This window comes from Carassius carassius, chromosome 24, assembly GCF_963082965.1.
Source record: "Carassius carassius chromosome 24, fCarCar2.1, whole genome shotgun sequence".
Lineage (NCBI taxonomy): Eukaryota > Metazoa > Chordata > Actinopteri > Cypriniformes > Cyprinidae > Carassius > Carassius carassius.
The window spans coordinates 3,141,256-3,163,974 of NC_081778.1; the positions used below are offsets into that span (position 1 = coordinate 3,141,256).

Genomic DNA, 22,719 nt, shown 5'->3' on the forward strand with positions numbered 1-22,719 from the left:
AAGATAGTTGATGTGACATGTTTTGTTATATGTCCAAAGTGTCATAAAAGTATTTTAAAGAATGTATGAATATATGAAATATATACAGTATATAATAGAATATGTTTAATTAATAAAAAATGCTTGTCCGGGATCATTATTTAGCAGATCATTTAATTAAGCTCCAGGATAATTCAGTTAATTGCCAGGCCTCCCTTCCCAATAGCTAAATACTCTGACGCTACATTAACACAACAACGATGTAGTCAAAAATGTTAAAGTTTTTCCCTTGTGTTTTTTAAAAGTTTTACGTATACATAACATTTTCAAAAGGATTTGCATTTACACATAACCTTGAAAACTGCCAAAACGTTGTGTTTTGTATGCCAGGCCAGTAGTTGGTGCTGTCACCTTGTTAGTATACAGTACAGTAATCGTATAAAACGATTATATGTTGTATATGATGCATCTCCGCTGTTGGTTGTTATATTGGTGAAGTAAATCCACACTGCTAAAGAAGCGTTAGCAAACTCTTGAGCAGTAACAACAATACCATGTACTCCGCCATTGTTGCGTATGTTTGATTGCGGTTGCGCTTTTTATATCGACACATACTACGCTCACTCATGACATTACCATGACAAGTTTCCTGTATTGGGTGTTTACACGGAAACGATAACGGTGGCATTTTCAAAAACATACATTTTGAGAAAAAAAAATGCTATATGCGTTTTCAGTCCCCAAAACACGATTGTCGTGTAAACGAAGAGGCAAAATGCATAAAAAGTTTCCCGTTTTTATCTGAAAACATTGTCGTGTACAGCTCCTGACTTTACAGGGGACTTGATCTTCTGGCTAATAAAGATCACTAGATGTTCCTGGGAAAGGACCCTTGGAAGATGAAGGAGAGAGAGGTCTAGTGCACCCAGCACAACTTGTTCTGAGGTAAATGCCCCTTTTGACATAATGAACACTTCTTCAGCCTCCTGGGTCCATGTCACATTTTACAGCTGTCTTTTCCATGTCAGATTTGTGAAAAATGGGACAAAACAAATATAGCAGTCTGCAAACTATTGGAAAGCACATGCCTGAGTTTTGATCAGTGGCTGAGGAGGTTTCTTCACTGCTTCAAACTTCTCCTGGAGCTTTACCAATTCCATGCAATATCAATTCCTGTATCAAACCCATTTATCATACATACAACTGTCATTTTGCATTATTGACACACTGTTTTCCTAATGAATGTTGTTCAGTTGCTTTGACGCAATGTATTTTGTTTAAAGCACTATATAAATAAAGGTGACTTGACTTTGGCAGGCCAAGACACTTTTGGGGTGTTGACGATTAATCAAGCCCAACTAGCTCCTTTTGGAAACCCAGAAGATGCTTTTTGAGGACTCTGAAGGAAACACAACATCTCCCAGGAAGGCCAAGCCAAGCTGATGGTGGAGTCCTGCTGGATACTGTAAATAAAGAGTTTAGAATTGGCAGCTAAAAGCAAAAGATGAAACACTAATGGGGCCACCATTTTGAGATCAGTTCAATACAGTTCAACCATTGCAATCAAAGCTTCCAGAGAAACTGTCCCAGCTGGAGCAATGAAACAAACCATAACAGCCCACAGAGCAAGGACAAATGCCACAACCTTGAGTGTCAAACACGCAACAGACACAGCCTCTCTTTAAAACACAGCAAAGGAAGAAACACCAACTACAGCAACTTCATGCATGGGACTCAATCTAAGAGTCCATTTTATGAGAGAAAATATATGAAAGAATTTGTTTTGTATATGCAATTGTGTAGTGTTTTTCAGGTTGTTATTTATATTGATATTTGGTTATATTCTAACATTAAAGGAATAGTTCACCCAAAAATTAAAATAATAACTCACCCTCATGTCGTTCCAAACCCGTAAGACCTCTGTTTATCTTCAGAACACAGTTTAAGATATTTTAGATTTAGTCCGAGAGCTCTCAGTCCCTCCATTGAAGCTGTGTGTACAGTATACTGTCCATGTCCAGAAAGGTAAGAAAAACATCTTCAAAGTAGTCCATGTGAAATCAGAGGGTCAGTTAGAATATTTTGAAGCATCGAAAATACATTTTGGTCCAAAAATAGCAAAAACTATGACTTTATTCAGCATTGTCTTCTCTTCCGTGTCTGTTGTGAAAGAGAGTTCAAAACAAAGCAGTTTGTGATATTCAGTTCGCGAATGAATCATTCGATGTAACCAGATCTTTTTGAACCAGTTCACCAAATCGAACTGAATTGTTTAAAACGGTTCGCGTCTCCAATACGCATTAATCCACAAATGACTTAAGCTGTTAACTTTTCTAATGTGGCTGACACTCCCTCTCTCACAACAGACACGGAAGAGAAGACAATGCTGAATAAAGTCGTAGTTTTTGCTATTTTTAGACCAAAATGTGTTTTTGATGTTTCAACAAATTCTAACTTACCCTCTGATGTCACATGGACTACTTTGATGATGTTTTTCTTACCTTTCTGGACATGGACAGTATACCGTTCACAGAGTTAGTTATTAATGACATAATTTTGATTTTTGGGTGAACTATCCCTTTAATGTTGTTCCAAACCTGCATCCATTACTGTATTCTGTGGAACACAAAAGATTATACAATGTCTTTTTTGTTTTGTTTAGTTTTTTGTCTTCACAGTATGGTTTACATCCCACCGTGATTCAAAATGTCGCATTGATATGTGTTCAACTGTGCTAATTGCTTTAATAAAGTATAAGGTGTAAACTTAAAAAAAAAAAAAAAAACTAACGGCACCTTTTTACATCACTGAGGCACTTTACTTAAAAAAAATACCGTAAGCCTGAGCAATTACTCCAGTGATACAATGATTACTGCATTTGATCAAAACCTTACTACATTAATCAAATGATCTATAAATATTAGACCTTGAATGCTTTTTTTTTTCAGAATCAGTTGAAATTAATTACATTATCTCAGTCAATACCATATAAACAATTTATCATACAGTATTTTATGTACTTTCTAAACATTTCAGTTCAGACTTTGTGACAAAACTGGTCCTGTCTCAAGATGTCAGATCCACTATCAAGCTATGACAGTGTGATACAGGACTGATTTAGCACATGGGGGATCTCCTGCGGTCATTTGTCAGTATTAGAGACAGAGTCACAGTTATATACAAATGTAGTCCATCCCTCCCACACAGTGAGAGAAAAGGTGGAAGGTGGTGAGATTTAGTATGCAGAATGTGTGGTCTGAGCATTCAAAGCAACTGAAATTTACCAGAATCAAGTGAAACGACACTTAGTTTATAAGAGATAAGAGTATGTGTTTAAAATAACTTGTAGACATCTCCTAAATCTCTGTGAGCAAACAATGATGGTCAGTGTGACAGAGCTGTGCAACTTTTTATTAGACTGGGATTTTTATACAAGTACGTATGTGTTTTTCTTCAGCTAAAGGGTCTGATGTGGGTCCTGAATGAAAATGGGTGTGAATTGAGAAAAATGCCTGGCTATAACTATTTTTAAACAGCCATAAAACAATATTCTGAATAATCTCAGGATATGCTACATTCTGAGGTTCTTGTAATAGAAACGGGAAAGGGTCCTCACTTTGTAGTTTAAACCATGCCTCATGTTAAGCAGCCAGCCGGCCAGCCAATCAATGGTTGGATTTACTGGCCAAAGTCATTTTTACTAGCACTAGGCATTTGGCGAGTATTCATTCTGGATGCTGGTCTCAAATAGAAACAAAAATTAAAGATAACACAAGATCACAAAGAACTAGTGTGTTTAAATGTCCTGGTTTTCACCTCACTTAAAACTACTGTAAAAGACTAGATGTCAAATGTATCAGTGCGTCATAACAATGTTAATGTGAGATTTATTTTGATTATTTATATTGTGTGTAAATTGTTATACAAGTAGTATAATCTGATTGGTTTATGTATGTGACGTGATGGACAGGTTGGCGCGATGACGTGCAGTGAATTGGCGCGAGGACATGCGCACTGGTTGTCAAGAAAAACGGGGCATTCGCGGGGAGTGTGTCAAGGGAGAAAAGTCTGTAATGCGAGCTGCAAGTTAAAATTCAATCCTGAGCTCTGTCAAATAAAAGACAGTAAAGTTCCAGTTTATGTGTATGCCTGCATTATTTCGACGGACCCATTCTCAAGAGACGGAAGTTTCCTCCTATGGTCAATAGCCCCTCTTACATTAATAATGTTTTACATCTAAAAATCATGCAGTGCTGCTGACTATGACAAAAGCTTTGGTAATTTTAGCTCAGATTCGATTACTTTTGGATTTTCTAGTTCCATTTCTACAGCCAGCTGCAAACATAACCTTGCAATAAGAGCTAAGGGTTTTATTAAATTAGATATTTTTTGTCATATTAGCAACGATTAACTTCAAACAAGGTTTTATACTTAATTGATGTTGATGTCTTTATGTGCTCTTTTGCTTGTAGCTGAACCTGTGCCTGTGTTCTTGTATTACTGACAATACTTGGACTATTACTAAACGATATTTACTTAGGACTTAGAAGAAGCAAGGCTTGGGGGCTACATGTACCAAAACTGGGCAAATGAACTACTGAAACATTTCTGTTACTTGACAAAAAATCTGCTGTAGCCTACTGCAACACTCAATGCTCACCACCACAATACATGAGTTATTTGTTTGCCCACATATGTTGTTACACTTACTTACATAAAACAGACCTCATTTATCATTAATGAGAAGTTTCACAGCTTTTTTTTAAATATTTTATTGAAGGTAACATTGGGTACAAACGTGTAAAACCATCAATATACAATCAAACATTTATACAGACATACCATACCACAGACAAAGAACAAAACAAACAAAAAGAAGAGAAGGTTCACAGCGTTGAAAGGTGAACGCGATCTGTGACGTGTATGACGCAGTGAGTATCGCGAGATAACAGGGGATGAATATGGCCGCGGTTAAACTACAGAAGAGTGTCGTGAGTCAGGCTGGAAAACACACAGCTTCTGTCATCTTTCTTCATGGCTCAGGTGTTTTTAAATGATTAAAATCTCTCTCATGCAGACGCGGTGTGCCCACAGTTTTGAAAAGAGAAGTTATGTCCTACTAACCCCCGCAGACCATCGCGGTTCACGCACGCGCCGCAACTGAATGAAACGCAAGGGTGCAGAGACGCATTTGAACTGTGAGGTTGAACATTGTCCTGTTTAAAGTGCATCGTTTATAGTGTGAGACTTCTCCTGGCGTGTTCAAAGAAAAATAGGAAATCATGAGCGACAGAACGAGTATAGAGCATACATACAGCTGGCAGGTCAAAATTAGATGACCACAAAGTGAAAACGTTTCTCTGTCGCAACTTCATAGTACTGCACACTGCACATCTTTTGTATTTATTTAACGTTAGCATTTTTAGTGGGGTTTTCTAAGGCAGGCATCACTGTTACGGTTGTTCATACTTGGGGACATAGGGATTTGAATAAGCCCATACTAGTACAATTGGCGTGTAATTTGTGCTATGGACATAATTATAATGTTTCTCTGTGATAAAGAATCCCAAAGATTTATACTGAAGGTATATTTATACTGAATGTCATATCTCGAAATAAGGTGCATCTCAATTTGTGTAACTACTGCACTTTATGCCATTTTGTAGTATAAATAGTGTAATTAATGTGTTCACACTGAAACTACTTACAAGAAAAAGTGCACTTCAAAAATACCTGAATGAGACACTTAAAGGAAAGTTTGACTCTTCATCCCAGCTTTAATTACGTAGGCTACTGGAGGAGGACTGACTATCAGACAAAATAACCGTATAAAATTAATTCACTAGATTGTTTCTACCACTTAATAAAATATAAGTGTTATTGCTTTTTTTCTTCTTGCAATTGTGAGAGTACATCTCACAATTCTTAAAGTCAGATATAAACTTGAAAAAGCAGTCTCGCTATTCAGAGTATTCCTCGCAATTGCGAGTCTTTATCTTATAATTTTGAGAGAAAAAGTCAGAATTATAAGTTATAAAGTGAAGTTCAATTCTGAGGGGGAAAAAGTCTATTTTCCTTCAATTGCAAGTTTATATCTCACAATCCTGACTTTAGAATTTGCAATTGCTTGTTAATATCTCGCAATTCAGACTTTCTGAAATTGCATCTTATAAAATCAGAATCACAAGATTCACAGAGTTGTGATTTATATCTCGCAATTCTGACTTTCTAATTTGCAATTGCAAGTTTCTGTCACTCAATTCTGAGGGGGAAAAAAAAGTAATTATCGAGATAAAAAGTCACGGTTACCTTTCCTATTTCTTATTCACTGGCACAGTCAGGCTTCCATGCTGGACAGTTGAGTATGTAGCATACAGTAAATGCATAGAGTATGGTATGTATTTTGAGATACAGCTAGAGAGTCAGGTTTGGGTTCTTTAGACTTGCTCCAGTACCACCCAGAACACACTATAAACCACATTATAACAACCTAACAAACCAGAACACCTTAGTAACCATATACTTATTCAACTATTATTTCCATGTAGGTATGTTTCTCTCTAAAAAAAATAAATAGTAATTTGTACTGTTTGCATATGTTTAGACGTATGTTTAATTCAGACACATTTGAATAATTTAGTCCAGTGTAAAATGTATGGTGGCATAATAACTTTTCATTCATTTCATTCAGGTGACACAGGGCCAGGTTTGCGCAGGTGGGTTTATGATGTGTTGGGACAAAACCTGGCTTTTGAAAACATCCGGGTGATTTATCCCACAGCACCAGCCAGGTAAACCTTCCCTCATAGCACCTTTACAGTTATTGATTTAATACAATACTTTATTAAAACAGTGAGAGAAATTATTGGTTTCGTAGTAAATGCACATGTTTGTGTCTGATATTTTTCTATTTTTGTGGAGTCTATAGTCTAACAGTCAAAACTCAAAAAAAAAAAAACTAGTAAAATCTAGTGAAAAATGAATTGTGTCCTTTAACACACAAACGTTATCCACTAACCCATATTATTACGAAAAAAAGACTTAAACGGACTAAGGAGTATAGGGCTTGAAAAACAATAGTAATAATAATAAAGTCTCAAAATCTTTTGGAAGAACCTGAGAGTGAGTGAAAGAGAAATGCTATTCAGATAAAGCAAAAAAAGTGTAATATCTGGATTTGAGTGGGATCGCACTGTATTTTATTTATTAAAACTTTAATTGCAACAACTTTATAACATACAATAAATACCAATAAGTTCACATTTAAAAAATCTGAAATCCATATAATTGCAAACATTTCACAGTTATTTCTCACAGTTGTGTGAATGCAGTTATTTATTTAGCAGTTTTTTTTAGCTTTGTTTTGATTGAATTATCACTTCACTGTTACCATTTTTTGTTTTTAGGCCATACACACCCATGCGAGGGGCTCAGTCTCATGTGTGGTTCGATCGTCAGAAGATTTCCCAAGATTGCCCGGAACAATTGGAGTCTATAGATTCCATGTGCGAAAATTTAAGTTCCATTGTCCAGGAGGAGATCCGAGCAGGGATCCCTAAACACAGGATGGTTATTGGTATGGCTACTGGCTTATCTCTCAGTCTCTCTTTCCTCCCCATCCATCTTTCTCTCCCTTTCTTATTGCTTGCCTCTGTCTTACACACTCTCACACTCCACTTGTTCCAAATTAAGCAGTCTCAGATCACTGCTCATAGGACTCTCCCTCATTATGTAAAATGAAGAATGAAACTTATCAAGTTTCTTATTCCTTTCATTTGTTGCCAGAATAGGCCAAGAAGAATTTGTGGATGATTCTCAGATTTCTGTTAAGCTTTATCTCAGAATATTTGGTTTATTGGCTTCACATGTATATCACAATGAGATAAAAGTGGGAGAAAATCATTCAGTAGAAAGAGATCTTAGAAGAACGCAGGTAAATTCTCTCAGGGTGTGAGAAGATAACTGGATAGACATTAAAAAGAGGTTAAACCAAATGGTAACATTCAAGGAAGGGTTAACCGAAAAGCCAATAACACATAAATACCCTGAAATGGTTTCAAGTAAAATGTGAAAAGTGCAAAAAAAAACAAAAAAACAAAAAAAAGTCTTTGTGTGAAAAGGCACTATGTGGAAGGACAGAAAAGCCCCTGAACTCGGTTCCAAAGAAACTGATTCAAAAAACACATGTTCCTGTGAGACTGCTGAAATATTATCTTCCTAAATCATAACATTTTGTCATTAACTATAAATACTCATTGGAGTCACTCGAAGAAACAAAGTGGTCTGTACGCTGAGTCCACTTCCCAAGCTGATGGACTGACAAGCGCCAGAACTTTCCATGGAAAACACTTTCATATATTTTATTATATATATTTTATATATTGTGTTTTTCAGTCTTTTATGTGTCGTAGTGAGCGGGAAAAGCCAAAGTCAAACATCCATGCAAAGTTTTTAGTAGTTTGTAGATATATCAATAAGTTCAATATTAGGATGGATTTTATTGGTTTTGTCTCTTTGATTAGATGAGAAGTGCAAAAAGGAAAAAATAATAGACCTGTTAATTAGTCCCTGAGATATAATTGCTCACAACATCTCTAGGAGAGGTATAAAGAACATGTGAACTCTATCCATCCTCCATCTCAACATGGCTCTGACAGACTGATGGGTACTTGTTCGTTTTCCCAGATGTAGTGCCCAGATGTGAAAGATTAAACACAGGCATGAAAGAGGACAAATGCAGGTTCTATGATGTGCAACTGAAGGCCAGCTTTCTTTCCCCTTTCTTTTTTGTTTTAAATTTCAGTTTGGGGCAGACTGGCTACTGTAAACCACTTTAAATTACATGCACTTATTGATGTCCTCCTGACTCAATCACTCCTGATTGGTTGAATCAATGACTCATCAAGACCGATGCATCTGCCACTGAAAGGGTTTACAAACAAAACCACCTGTGATTTGCCACTTGCTGCGTGCCTTTCATTAAAAATAAAAAAAATATAAACATGCGACTGTCCCAATCCATGTCAAGTTGATGGCACAAGAATTATGCATTTACAATTACAGTATTGCCTTTCCCATCTCAGTTCAACCTTAATCATGAAATGATTAAATAAAAAATATTTTGGTTTCAATTTGTGTTAAATGCAGTTAAATGAATTTCAAAGTATGTACTTAATTTTATTTCATTTATGTTCATTTGCTTTGGAGCCTGAAATGAAGATGGACAGTTTTTGATTTAACCAGCTGTATTTACATCATCCAAGTGAAAGATACCAATATGTCAGAAAAAAACTATACAAAAACAGAATCACTGAGGTGGAAAAAGAAAAGACTTGTAAAGTCCGTCAGGTGTAGCTGATCACCTTCTCAATGACACAAAAATCCATCTGACTTTCACCTGTGGTCAGCTGTGCTCATTTTGATCAGCTCAGCATGAAAAGAGCATTCCTGGAGCATTTCAGTCCTTGGTAGTGCAACTGAAGCAAACAATAAAAAACTATGGGTGGCAAAACACTGTCAAAAGATCTCCTGGGATAAAGCTGTGTATAGGCACAAGTCAGGAGATGGATACAAAAACATTTCTAAGCCTTTATCAATGCCTAGAAGCACAGTGAAGTCTGTTATTTAGAAGTGGATGGTATTTGGTACAACACAGACCCTCCCTGGATCAGAACGTCTCTCCAAACTGGATGAAAGAGCCAGGAGGAAACTGGTCAGAGAGGCGACCAAGAGGCCTACAGCAACTCTGAAGCAACTGCAGGAATTTATGACAAAGAGTCATAGGGTGAATGTGACAATCCTCGAGAAAGGCCACATGTAGTCAGACTGAGCTTTGCCAAAACACACATCTTGAAGATTCTGAAGCAGAAGAGACCAAAATTGATTTATTGGGCTTCCACACCGCACGATGCACATCCTGATTTTGCCAAGTCCTAGTTGTCCTGAGACCAATATTTTTTTATGATGACCCTGGGACAACAACTGCCTCAGCGTATCAAAGTTTATGACGTCATCACTATGTGTGCCCTGCAGAGTCCACCAAAATAACAGTAACGCCCCATACAAATTCAAAAAAAAAAACAACAACAACAGCAAGCACCGTGATACCAGTGAAGATTGCAAGTAAAAAGGTAAGACCACAACTTTTTCATTTATCCTATACATTTATATTAGTATATTAATGATAGGACAATTCATATTTGTTTTTAGATTTGTGTTATTTTCACCACCAAAGTTTTAACGTTAGTTTGCATTGGAAAGTTAGCCTAAACAGCCATTCCTACAGTACTAGTCCAGACTGATGTACCTCACTGTCAACTTTCTGACTCTGGTTAAAACAATCTAATAAATGTTGTTTTTACATTTATTTTATATTTTATAGTTGGCCAAACTATAAAAAGGCTGCGATTAAATAGTGACCGTATTGCGAGCTTATTTTCTGCCGGTTAAGCGCTCGGACTGCCGCCACCACAAATTTTCCTAATATTTCTGTCGTTAGCATATACATCACTGTGCCATTGCCCATTTGCGTTTCGTTGTGTCCAGTTGCATTCAAAGACAAACGGCCGAAATGCGGAACAAATCAGCGCTAGTTTGCTCGACGCACGGACCACTCAGCTCGGTCCACCATCAGACAGTTCTGCGATTCGCTGTCATCACTGATTTATTCTGTTACATATGAACAGTGTTGGGAAGGTTACTTTGGAAATGTAATAGGTTACAGATTACAAGTTACCCTATTTAAAATGTAATAGTAGTGTAACTTTTTTAATTACTTTAATAAAGTAATGTAACTAATTACTTTTGAGTACATTTTGATTACTTTTATACATTTCTAATGAATGTTAATTTGCAACTGTTAATCATCTTCAACCATTTTACACCATGCAGGTTTAACCTTACAGTAGTGCTCAATACCGTCAGACTTTCACCATCCTTCATCACCTGAATTAAGATGATCACATTTGAACACATCCACCACACAATCAGACTTTATTACTGCCTTTTACTTAGAGATTGATCTGAAGTTCAAAGCAGATTTAAAATCAAAAGAAATAGTTTATAGATACTGTTTTTGAAACCAAATCTTTGCATAACTACAGGCATCTAACTGCATCTAACAATGGTTTGGGGAAAAATAGTTAATAAAAAAATAAAAGCATATACATCAACTCAAATACGGTTATCTAATAAGCATGTGTCCTATTTTGTGTACTAAACTCCTGAAACATTGGTGTCTTTTTGAAACACTGCCGTCTCTTTGTATATGATATGATGATAGTTTCTCAAAATAAGTAAAAAATGCTCATGAAGTGACTATTCTAGAGATTAATTTCCATGAGGGGCGGACTGGGAAAAAAATAGGCTGGGAAATCTCACACTCATACACCCACAACCCATTCTGAAACATGGACAACCCTATTTTTTTTTGGACCTGACATCAAAAAGATTTGAATCCTTAGGTTGGGGGACCGGCAACGTAATCAAGAGTTCTCTCCTGAACTGCACATTCACTTCCATTATCCATCCATCTCTCTCATGACTTTAATACTGAAGATTTTTATTTGACTTTTACCATGTTTTGTAAGTGCAATTTAGTTTTTTTGGCAAATGAATTACCACTTGTATTTATTTTTACTACAAATTCCATAGTTAAACCACGGTTAGTGCCATAACATAGGCTACATTAATTTTCCTAAGGGTTGTGTTTTTGTATCCACTAGCTGCCCCTAAACCTATGATAAAATATGATGATTTTTCTGCTAACTTACTACTGTAACATTACAAAAGATAATAATGACGTCGTTTATACAGTATTTGAGTGATGTAAGAGATGTAATTATCGAATGGCGGATTCGGAAATAATCGCTTTAGTATATTCGGCCTGCAATTATACAATAACAATATTAAAGTAGAAGGCCAAATTGTCTGCCAGGCCACCGGGAATAGTCCTGGTTCTCCCGATGTCCAGTCAGCGCCTGATTTCCACAGACACGCAGAACGTGCAGGATTCATTTTCAGTCTTTTTGCGGCTTAATATTCACAGACATCAGTCCATATCGGGTTTTGATTCAAGTGTACTGACCTACTTTTGATTTATTCATCCAAAATGTGTCATATTGCGTCCGCGTTATAGGCTGAATTCCATTTTTTATTACTCGATTCTACGAATGTGTTTTCCGTGTCTCGGAGATTATTGGCCATATGTCTTAGTGCAATTTGGGAAAGAAATAAGCTGTATGTGGATGTGTGTAAATATTCAAATGTAATCCTCTTTGTAATCGTTACAATTTTCATAAGTAACTGTAATTTAATTACTCATTTTTTCTTAGTAACTGTAACTGATTACTGTTACATTTATTTTGTAATTAAATTACGTAACGCCGTTACATGTAACTACTTTCTCCCCAACACTGCATATGAATATGATGACCTTAAGTCATCACTGATTTATTCTGTTACATATAAATATGACCTGAATTTGCTTGCATGAATATGTCATCATATGAATGTTAATGTATTATTACTGTTTTAAATCTGTTTAGAAGAAGTTACAGTAAGCATTGCATTGTTTACTTGAGATTATCATGGATTTTAACTTTACATTATTGATGTTTAGTCTAATTGTTTGGGTCCCTTTGCTTTTTAGATTTCGACATCAGAGATGGAGGAATTCATAAAAACAACGGTCTACAAAGAGGAGCGCTTTAAAGGAAACAAAAAAGAGACCGATATAACAGTCCATGTTTTAGAAAAGGATTTAGATGCCTGTGAATTTATACAGCAAAGACTCACTACCATAAACACCTCCAAAGAGGCCAATTTCAGGACTGTGAATTCTGCAAACCTGCAAAATCATTCAAATTTATATTTCTTGTTTTCATGCAAATGGTCTAAAGCATGCACGCAACGAAGTAGACGTGCCAAAGGATGCAAGGCCTATGTTTCCTTTAAAAAAAGGACAGACTGGCTCAACAAACTGGTTATAGTCGAAAGGCTTTACACCATTCATTCAGGACATGACCCATCAAGTTCTTCTGAGGGCCACTTAGAAATCAAGAGCTAGTCAAGCATATTCAGGATTTAATATCTCTTGGTGTTAAACCAGATACAATTCTCCTAAGATCACATGAGTGGTCAAAAGAACAGGGACAAGGTTTAAAAGAAATGTTTTATTCAAGTGCATATTTTTGCCATTTTTATCAAACATTGTATTTGTTATCAAATACATTTCTGTTACCTTCAGTAATCCAACAAATATTTACTATAAAACAACTGACCACAAAAATAAAAAAAACATATTTTGTATTTGTCTAAAATGAAATAAAAATCAAATTGTGATCAAGTAATCTGAACTTTCCTGTTTTTGTTTACAAATCTGAGTATATGTTTGCCCCTTATGGGTGCTGAGTTTTTTTCATAGAGTCCTCTAAAAAGGAAAAGAAAAAATCAGCTGCTGTAGGCCCAAAGCGGTGAGTGGCCGAATCCAGCTCTGATTCAGGGCCAAGGTTTTGCACATTATTCTGCATTTGTTCAATGGTCCTCCTGCAAAACATTTTTTAAATGTTCATGTTACTTGAGCTGCTATCATCTGCTATATTTTCTGTTATAAATCACAAAAGACATTAAATATTTTGCTCTCTAGTTGATTAATTGACTTCTTGATACAGGGACTAGTTGACAGGCTAAAAAGGTTTGTACTATGGTAATGCAAGAATAAAATGCACATTAGACCAATTAAGTTTAACAAAGAACTAAAACATCTCCAAAAAGTGCTATTTTTTCACTGTGTGCAAATAAAAACTTAAAGTCTGTAAGATTTTAATGCCAATAGAGGGCTTGTGCTAAACCCTTAGTAAATATGGCCCTTAAAAGCAAGGAACTTTTGCCAGTGGTCTTACACTAAAACAACATTCAAGATGCCCAGTCTTTAAAATGTATTTAAATGTTCAGCAAAGCAGACATGAGTTTAAAAATAATTATTTTTCAAAAAGGATGTCAGGCTGAACACAATAATTAATTATTATTTTTTGGGGGAAATAAATACTGATATACAGTGTCACATCTTAACTCACTCCTGGATGTTTTCCTCATAGAAAATAAATAAAGGCGCAGCCCCCATTATATTATAAGACATGATACCAAACAGAGGAAGAAAGAGAGCTTACACAGACATACTTCCAGTGTTGCTGGGATGTCCTCTTCAGGTATCCCGTAAAGTAGTTTGTCTTTTGGCACATGTTTGGTCAGTGCCATTCCAAACCTCTTGGCAAGTTCTTCCGCCTCTCCCTCTGTTAAAGTGCTGAATATCGTCACCTTTGTCTTTCTAGGCTGCTGCAGCACATTGGGTGGAACATCTTTTTTGGCAACCTATGTATAAACAAGTACAGTGTCACAGATGCAAAGCATGTGAGCAGAGAGCTTTCTAAATATCACTTATGTATTCTATAAATAGCCATGAGAGGCAATGTGGCAAACTGTGTATGATTTGTGACCACTAATAATCCAAGGTGATGCACCTTGCATTTAAAAAAACAGTGATATTTATGCTTCTTATTAACTTGCAGCCCTTAAACTATTTTATTTGGCCACTAAATCTTATAACTACTTTTGTGCTTTTATTCGTAAATGTATGCAATACAAACCCTTATTAACACTCTGAACATGTTTGTGGACATGTTTTCTCCTTTGACCCTTCTCTTCAGCTCATCTTCATCTACCTGGTGGGTCTTTCCTTGTGCTGTTAGCCTTCCTAAAACTTTATACACGTTCTTTTCTTTTTCCTGCACTCCCTCATGTTCCCTATGTCTTTCTCCATTGTGCTTATGCCTCTCTTCCTCCTTGGTTTCCTCCGTCTCTTCCTCGCTGCAACAGGCCACAGGTTTACCTATGGCCTCCAACATGGATGTAACCAAAGTCCTTTTAGGAAAGTCGTGCCACTTGGCCGCCATCTTGGCTGCGCCTCCGTGCAGCTATTTCAGAATAACAAGACCAGGCTCCTATCTAAATGAATGGGCATAGAGTCAGAACTGCACTTTCACTGGTCACCGGGACATAAAAACTGCATGTACAGAAACAGCAGTGAAATATGATAAAAATTGCTGAAAAAGTTTGATGACTTTGCCTCAAAATAAGGTTTAAAACACCTTTTTCCCCACAGGTTATACCTTTACTACGCATGCGCAAGGGTTCCTCAACTGTGCGCATGTGTCAGTGGAACCAGACGATAGGCTTAAATGCTTCCCGGCTTGACTGTTATTGGGTTTCCAGTGGGAGGGGTGGGACATGTGTATACAACCGCCATCTTTGTTAACCGTTACGGGTTTTCCTTATATAGTTGTATTGAAGATTGAGGAAGTGGCATGTCTCTTATAAATTGTCTCTGATATAACTTTCTCTTCTCTTCAAAAATATGTCAGAACGCATGTCAACATCACAGGTTTACAAAAGTGGGACAGTATGTGATTACTAGCTAACAACACTTGTTTCTAAACAAACAATACTGGTGTCTAACACATAAACAAACTAAACTCAGGCACTCCTTTTCTGACATGATTTCTGATATGAAAAATTACAAATATCGACCGATATATCGGTCTTGACGATATATCGGTTGACCACTAGAGAAAATAACAACAAACAGACCATATATGAGAAATAGGGCCTTGTTTTGGCCTGCAATTTCTTGGCTTTAGAGTGCATAGTGTTTACACTGAGCCATCAAATATGAATTGAAAACTTAGGGGGAAAATGGCTATCCCAGGTGAAGTGACTGTAATAGTGTAAATGAGGTTTAGCCAAAGTTCAGTTAGGTCAGTCAAATGCAAGAATTTGAAAAGTTGCCCTGTTGTAGTGCAGAGCCTTCTTCAGATCCAGAGGGCTCGACTAACAGGTTTGGGTCAGCTGCGTTAAACACAAGACATAAATGTGAGAGATAATCTAAATGAGACTTCATTACAACTGATGCAAGAAATCCAACCAGTCAATAACAAAACAGTTACCTGAGTGTGCTGCAGTATCTGATGCAGGCAAAGAGATTTGGGCCAATGGGTTGCCCAATCATCTACAACAAATGTGCTATTGACTAGTGCATAAAAACATCACTACAGTCATAAAGAAAACAAGATGAGTGCAAAACCTGTTTAAAGTTACTGGAATGAGTTAGTGAGCAATAGGGTGACCATATGCGCCGTTCACACGGGACACGTCCCAGCCAGGATTTTAATATTACCTAAAATATCCAGGTTTTGGCTATTTGCACTGTGCAGGTTGATCGTTGTGTAACATTCATGTTAGCTATAAAGAGCAGAGCAGATGGGTCCTTATGCTTTTGAATCGCTTTCACGTGTTTGTTTGTTCGTTTGACTTGAAGCATTGTTGCGCACTTTTTTTTTTTTTTGATTTGTTTATTTATTCATTCATTTATTTTTTGCTTGCATGCACTTTGGTTTATAGATTTTTATTTATTTATTTTGATTGAATAAATATACATTTATTTATTCAACAGTTAGAAATTCAGTGGCAAACTTAAAGGAAGACAAACATTTATAAGAATAAAAATAAGATAGAGAGAAACATGTCTGTCACTAAATACAGAATCTGACCATTATTGGCACTTTAATAAAACCATGTACAAGGGAAGATTATGTATGATAATAAGTTTAAATTTAATTCGTTTAAAACACATGCAGGCAATGATGTACGCTTGATAAATAACTGCAAGTGTGTGGATACCACCTGACACTGAATCGGTTTGCAAATTTTGTTTTGTGGTTTTGAGGTCCCACTCTCCTTTTACTCCCCTTGAAGCTGCAAATGCACTGTAATCAACAAAATCACAATTGACTTGAGGTCATCATATTCATATATAACAGAATAAATCAGTGATGACTTGAGGTCATCATATTCATATATAACAGAATAAATCAGTGATGACTTGAGGTCATCATATTCATATATAACAGAATAAATCAGTGATGACTTGAGGTCATCATATTCATATATAACAGAATAAATCAGTGATGACTTGAGGTTATCATATTCATATGTAACAGAATAAATCAGTGATGACTTGAGGTCATCATATTCATATATAACATAATAAATCAGTGATCACAGATTATTACAGTAATAGATCAGTAGTAAATCTCTTCTACCTGGATCTCGCAGCGAATCGCAGAACTGTCTGATGGTGGACCGAGCTGAGTGGTCCGTGTGGCGAGCAAACTAGCGCTGATTTGTTCCGCATTTCGGCCGTTTGTCTTTGAATGCAACTGCCCACTACGAAACGCAAATGGGCAATGGCACAGTGATGTATATGCTAACGACAGAAATATTAGGAAAATTTGTGGTGGCAGCAGTCCGAGCGCTTAACCCGGCAGCAAATAAGCTCGCAATACGGTCACTATTTAATCGCAGCCTTTTTATAGTTTGGCAAACTATAATATATAAAATAAATGTAAAAACAACATTTATTAGATTGTTTTAACCAGAGTCAGAAAGTTAACAGTGAGGTACATCAGTCTGGACTAGTACTGTAGGAACCGCTATTTAGGTTAACTTTCGAATGCAAACTAACGTTAAAACTTCGGTGGAGAAAATAACTGTGGCGGGGGAGGCGTGGTTTAGCGAAGTCTGCAACGGGAGAGCGAGTGAAGAGACGAGCGGCTGTAAGTGGTTCAGGTGAGAAACAAGTAACAGCTGAATCTCGTTGCAGTGATTGGCGTGGGGAACCATTTAAGGAGTGCGACAGCTGGCGAAGGACGAGAGAGACGGGGACTCGTGCTGGACCGAGAAGGCTACAAAAACCACAGTAGAGTGAAGGCTGCGAAGTGCGCGCACCTGCCGCGACTGTTTCTTTGTTTAATTTTTATTATTGTAAATAAAGCTTCTCACGAGCCCCGTACGCCGACCCTGGTCTCCTTCCTTTACCCCAACCTTGAAAATCATTACAATAACACAAATCAAAAAACAAGTATGAATTTTACTATCATTAAAATACTAATATAAATGTATAGGATAAACAAAAAAGTTGTGGTCTTACCTTTTTACTTGCGATCTTCACTGCTTGCTGTTGTTGTTTTTTTTTTTTTTTTTGAATTTGTATTCAAAAAAACATTTTTTTGAATACAATTTATTATATTATTGTTATTTTGGCGGACTCTGTGGGGCGCACATAGTGATGACGTCATAAACTTTGATTGGCTGAGGCAGTTGTTGTCCCAGGGTCATCATAAAAAAATATTGGTCTCAGGACAACGAGGACTTAGCAAAATCAGGATGTGCTCAAACGATAATTTCTGGCGGACATCCAATACAGCTCAGCATCCAAATAACAGCATTCCTATAGTAAAGCATGGAGGTGGTGATGTCCTGTTATGGGATGTTTCTCTGCAGCAGGGACTGGAGCACTTGTTAGGATAGAAGGAAAAAATTATTGAAGAGAATCTGCTGACCTCTGCCAGAAAGTTGTCAGTGGGAAGAAGGTTTACCTTCCAACATGACAATGACCCAAAGTACACAGCAAAACCACACAGAGAAAAAAGTGAATATGCATGGCCTACTCGAAGCCACTGAAACCCCAATGAAAATCTGAGGAATGACTGAAAGACTGCAGTCAACAAACGCTCAATATCAAATTAAACTGAACTTGAGCAGTTCTACAAAGAAGAGTGGACAAATGTTCCAAAGTTAGTAGACAAATCCCAAAAGAATAAAGGCTGTAATTAAAGCAAAGGGTGGTTCAACAAAATACTGACACAAGGGGTGATCCTTTTTCCAGTTCAGTGATTCTGTTTTTAAAAAAGAAAAAACCTCTGACATGTTGGTGTTATATCTTTCACTTGGATGTTATAAGTCACACTGACTAAATACAGCTGGATAAAACAAAAACTGTCCGTCTTCATTTCAGGCTGCAAAGCAACAAAATTTGATTATTTTAAAGGGGGTTGATTCTTTCTATACCCACTGTAAACATATTTGTAATGATGAAATTGCATTTTAGTACAGTTAAAATTTATTAACTTTAAATGTAATATTGAATGACACATTAAAGTTTACATGTTTTTTTTTTTTTTTTTAAGTTTGTCAACACATCAAGATAAATGAAAAAAGATTACAATGATTTAAAATATACTTTCATACTTCTAATTTGACTTTTTTTACAAAATGTGCTTGTGTTAAAAAGTGTAGTCATATATGCTGGCTGCTAAGATCACAGATTTTTAGCAATTTGAGAGCATTGCACGTCATGACTAGCAGAGTGAATTTTTTTTATGTAAGTATAGTGTATAATAACACAGGGAGAAGTCAGCTCAACAGGTTTTAATACAAAGCCGCTGAATGCTTGTCTAATGTGTGTATGTTTGATACTAGGTGGCTTCTCGATGGGTGGTGCCATGGCATTACACCTGGTTTTCAGGTACCACCGGGATGTTGCCGGCATCTTCGCTCTGTCCAGCTTTCTTAACAAAGACTCAGTTGTATATCAGGTAGGTAATACCGTTCAGAATGCCTTATGACCAAAGATTTTTAATATCATGATGTCAAGCACAAGTTAAAGAATCTGTTTGACCTTCTGCACAGGCAGTAGAAGATGCATCCCAGCGCCCTCTACCTGAGCTCCTTCAGTGTCATGGCACAGCGGATGAGCTGGTTTTCCATAGTTGGGGCGAGGAGACCAACTCACTGTTGAAGAAGGCTGGCCTCAACACGTCTTTCCATTCCATCCCAGACCTCAACCATCAGTTGTGTCGACAAGAACTGGAGTTACTACGCTCCTGGATCCTGAAGAAACTTTCCCTTTAGAACATCCATAATGCTGGACAATGACCACTGCTTCCCTATATACAATACAATATATACAATAGAATAATCACCATTTATTCTCCCTCATGTCGTCACAAGATGTAATTTATATATATATATATATATATATATATATATATATATATATATAATTTTTTTTTTTTTTTATATATATATATATATATATGGGGGTGCTTTTGAAAAACTTTTTTTTTTCTCCATAGGCGAAGGTTGACCCAACTCCAGGTTAAAGCTATAGCCTAAGTAATCTAATGTTAGTGTAATCTGTTAACAACGCATATCATAAACCCATCTTTTTAGGTAAGTGCCAGATAATTGGTGCCGTGTTCTAAAATATTTTTGAAATGAACGAATTTGTATTTAACGTGGTCACAATTTAATAAAAACATTGTAAGTTAGACCTGTTAATTGTAACGATTTAATTTCCACGCTTATTCAAACAACAAATGAATTATATAAAGAAAGTGAGCAAAGAACATTTAGGCTACATTATCAAAGAATATTATCGCTGACTTCAGTCTAGCGTGATTTTAAGAACACTTAGAAAATTAAAAACACTAAAGCTCTATAAATGCACTGTAATGAATTAATCTCTTACATCGTATGTACATCAGCACTTTGTGAGAAAATTCACGAGTTAGCAGAATTCAGTCAGCTGGCCTGCACAATAAAATAAACTCTGGCTTTTCAGAATGCTAATGATTGGTCACTGCATCCATAAGCTCAACAGAAACGTGTGTGATTGGTTAAAATGTGCCACACTATAATAACACTTAAAAATAAATATGATGCAGATCAAAATTTAATGCTGCAATTGGCACACTTCGATTCATTTTCACTTTATTCACGACCGCCGTAATAGATTTGTTTTTTTTGTGCTTTTGTAACTTTTCACACTGTCCAGAGCGCAAACACAAATACACACAGGATACTTGCCAGTTTTTGATCAATTGAATGCATCCTTGCTGAATAGAAGCATCCCATAACTGAACTCAAAATATGAATTTTTAAGAATCCAAAACTAGAAAAATCACCGTACAATTATTATTATTTTTTTTTTTGGAGTGAGTCAAAGACAGAATTTTCAACTATTACTTTTAAATTATCTGCTTATTTGACTCAGAATGAACTATTAAGTTTTCTTTGTATGTTGATACCTGCTGGAACTAATGTGTTTAATGTGAAAAAATCTGCCGTTTTTGCCACCGTCCACATGCTAAATAAAGCAGTATAAACCTTGATTCATCAACATGTGTTCCACCTCACAAAGACTCTACTTATTGTGCACATTTCATAGCCTGAAACGCTTACCACTTTAAAGTGATCAGTGGAGCACATTCTGCAGGCTGTGATGGCTGTTCCATGGAGTCTGGTTTGGCTGTAGAGCCTGTGGTCCGGCTGAAGCGGCAGGTAGAACCATCACAGGAATGCCACTCGACTTTGTGGTTTGGAGCTGGAATCTGGTCTGCTTGGCATCGTCCCATTTCCTGCAGAGCGAGGTATCTCTTACTTCTGTTCTACCTGTTTTTTTCCCCCCTCCACCGTATTATAGCTCATATGAAATATGCTGTACGGAGGTTCGCTCGAACAGTACGTAGCTTCATTAATGGTTATTGGGGGGAAGTGGTTAGCAGGTTTAAAGTCCTGTAGATGTGGTGAGGCTACAGGCCAGTACCAACATGCACCGTCTGGACACTGAGAATGACTTTACCGACACTGAAAGGCCTTCATTCATCAAAGATAGTGCAAATATCATATTTAATGGGCACAGTGAGTATATACACTTCCAGTCAGTAGTGCAAACACAGACTCATTATTTATTATGAATATTTTTCACATGCTAGAATAATAGGAGTCATCCTCAGTAAGAAATGACACAGTATGGGAATAATGTAGTGACCAAACCTCTCATATCTGAGCTGCTTTTTTTGTCTGGAAATTCCGGCTGAGCTCATTTTGAGTATTATTTCAAGTGACTGCATGCCGGGATGTTTTTACACATTACTGAAGAAGTTCACAAGTTAAAATCACAAGAAAAATACATTCATTCAAGTGTATCTCATACAGACAAAAGCATTTCAATATAGAACAAATCAATGTAGGGGTGAAAACCGATTGAGAAACAGAGGGCTCGATAGGGATATGTTCAACTGGACTGCCAATCTGAATTTGTGTGATTCGCATCTGTATTTACGTAATGGGATCTTGCTACACTTTAAAAATGTTTTTACATAATTTCCTCCGACCATGACATATTAGTGTGCATGCAGTTCTCAGTTTGCACAGTCAGCTGGATTTTGCACGGCCAGTTCATTTAAAAACATCCCAGTGTGTTTGATTTCCATATTTTGCTTCAGTAAAACAACACTAAAACACACTCAGCTTCAGCACAGGAAAACTGGAGAGTCAAAAGCCAACAGTTTCTAAACAAAACTTTATTTGCATTACTTATATATGCTCACTGTCATTCCACCATATAAACTGTCTGTATATCCAGAATGCTTTGGCAGTGGGAAGCCATTTCTTACTCTGCCAATGAGGCTTGTTTAATTAATTTATGTTCCAAAACTTACGTAACATCCTGTTCTATTCAGTAGTGTATTAAGAACTGCATCAGTTGCACTGAAAACATCCTGCACACAAGACGATTTTTCATCAGACATTCTGAATCATGCAGAAATGCTACAGTGAATCTTGGTTATAAACAGTTTTTCAGTGATGTTCACACTATAGCTGATTCATAGCACTTACAGGGGATGTTAGGTTAGCTGTTTAGGGATCTGCTGATGAGAGAGAACCAGCATGTTAAAATACCTGCCTTTATGCAAGAACAATTCCCAGTACTGTTAATAGAATAGCAAGGAACCCCTGTTACTGGTGCTTACTGGCCCACATCAAGTGCTTAAAGTCTTA

At 36.7% G+C, this 22,719-nt stretch overlaps 1 protein-coding gene across 1 annotated transcript; it reads left to right on the top strand.

Moving 5' to 3' along the window:
- The first annotated feature begins 4,894 nt into the window (after positions 1 to 4,894).
- lyplal1 (lysophospholipase like 1) lies at positions 4,895 to 19,897 on the top strand. Its single transcript, XM_059507342.1, has 5 exons — positions 4,895 to 5,022; positions 6,671 to 6,770; positions 7,386 to 7,555; positions 19,354 to 19,469; positions 19,564 to 19,897. Exons 1-5 carry the CDS (start codon positions 4,935 to 4,937, stop codon positions 19,783 to 19,785), a joined length of 696 nt encoding a protein of 231 aa, XP_059363325.1. The 5' UTR covers positions 4,895 to 4,934; the 3' UTR covers positions 19,786 to 19,897.
- The last annotated feature ends 2,822 nt before the right edge of the window (positions 19,898 to 22,719 follow it).

What these genes read in the sequence shown, in the direction of transcription:
- lyplal1 (XM_059507342.1), top strand. Translation starts at nt 4,935, where the DNA reads ATGAATATGGCCGCGGTTAAACTACAGAAGAGTGTCGTGAGTCAGGCT. An exon ending in TATCCCACAGCACCAGCCAG is followed by an intron (nt 6,771 to 7,385) that starts GTAAACCTTCCC and finishes TTTTGTTTTTAG; the next exon opens with GCCATACACACCCATGCGAG. An exon ending in TAAACACAGGATGGTTATTG is followed by an intron (nt 7,556 to 19,353) that starts GTATGGCTACTG and finishes GTTTGATACTAG; the next exon opens with GTGGCTTCTCGATGGGTGGT.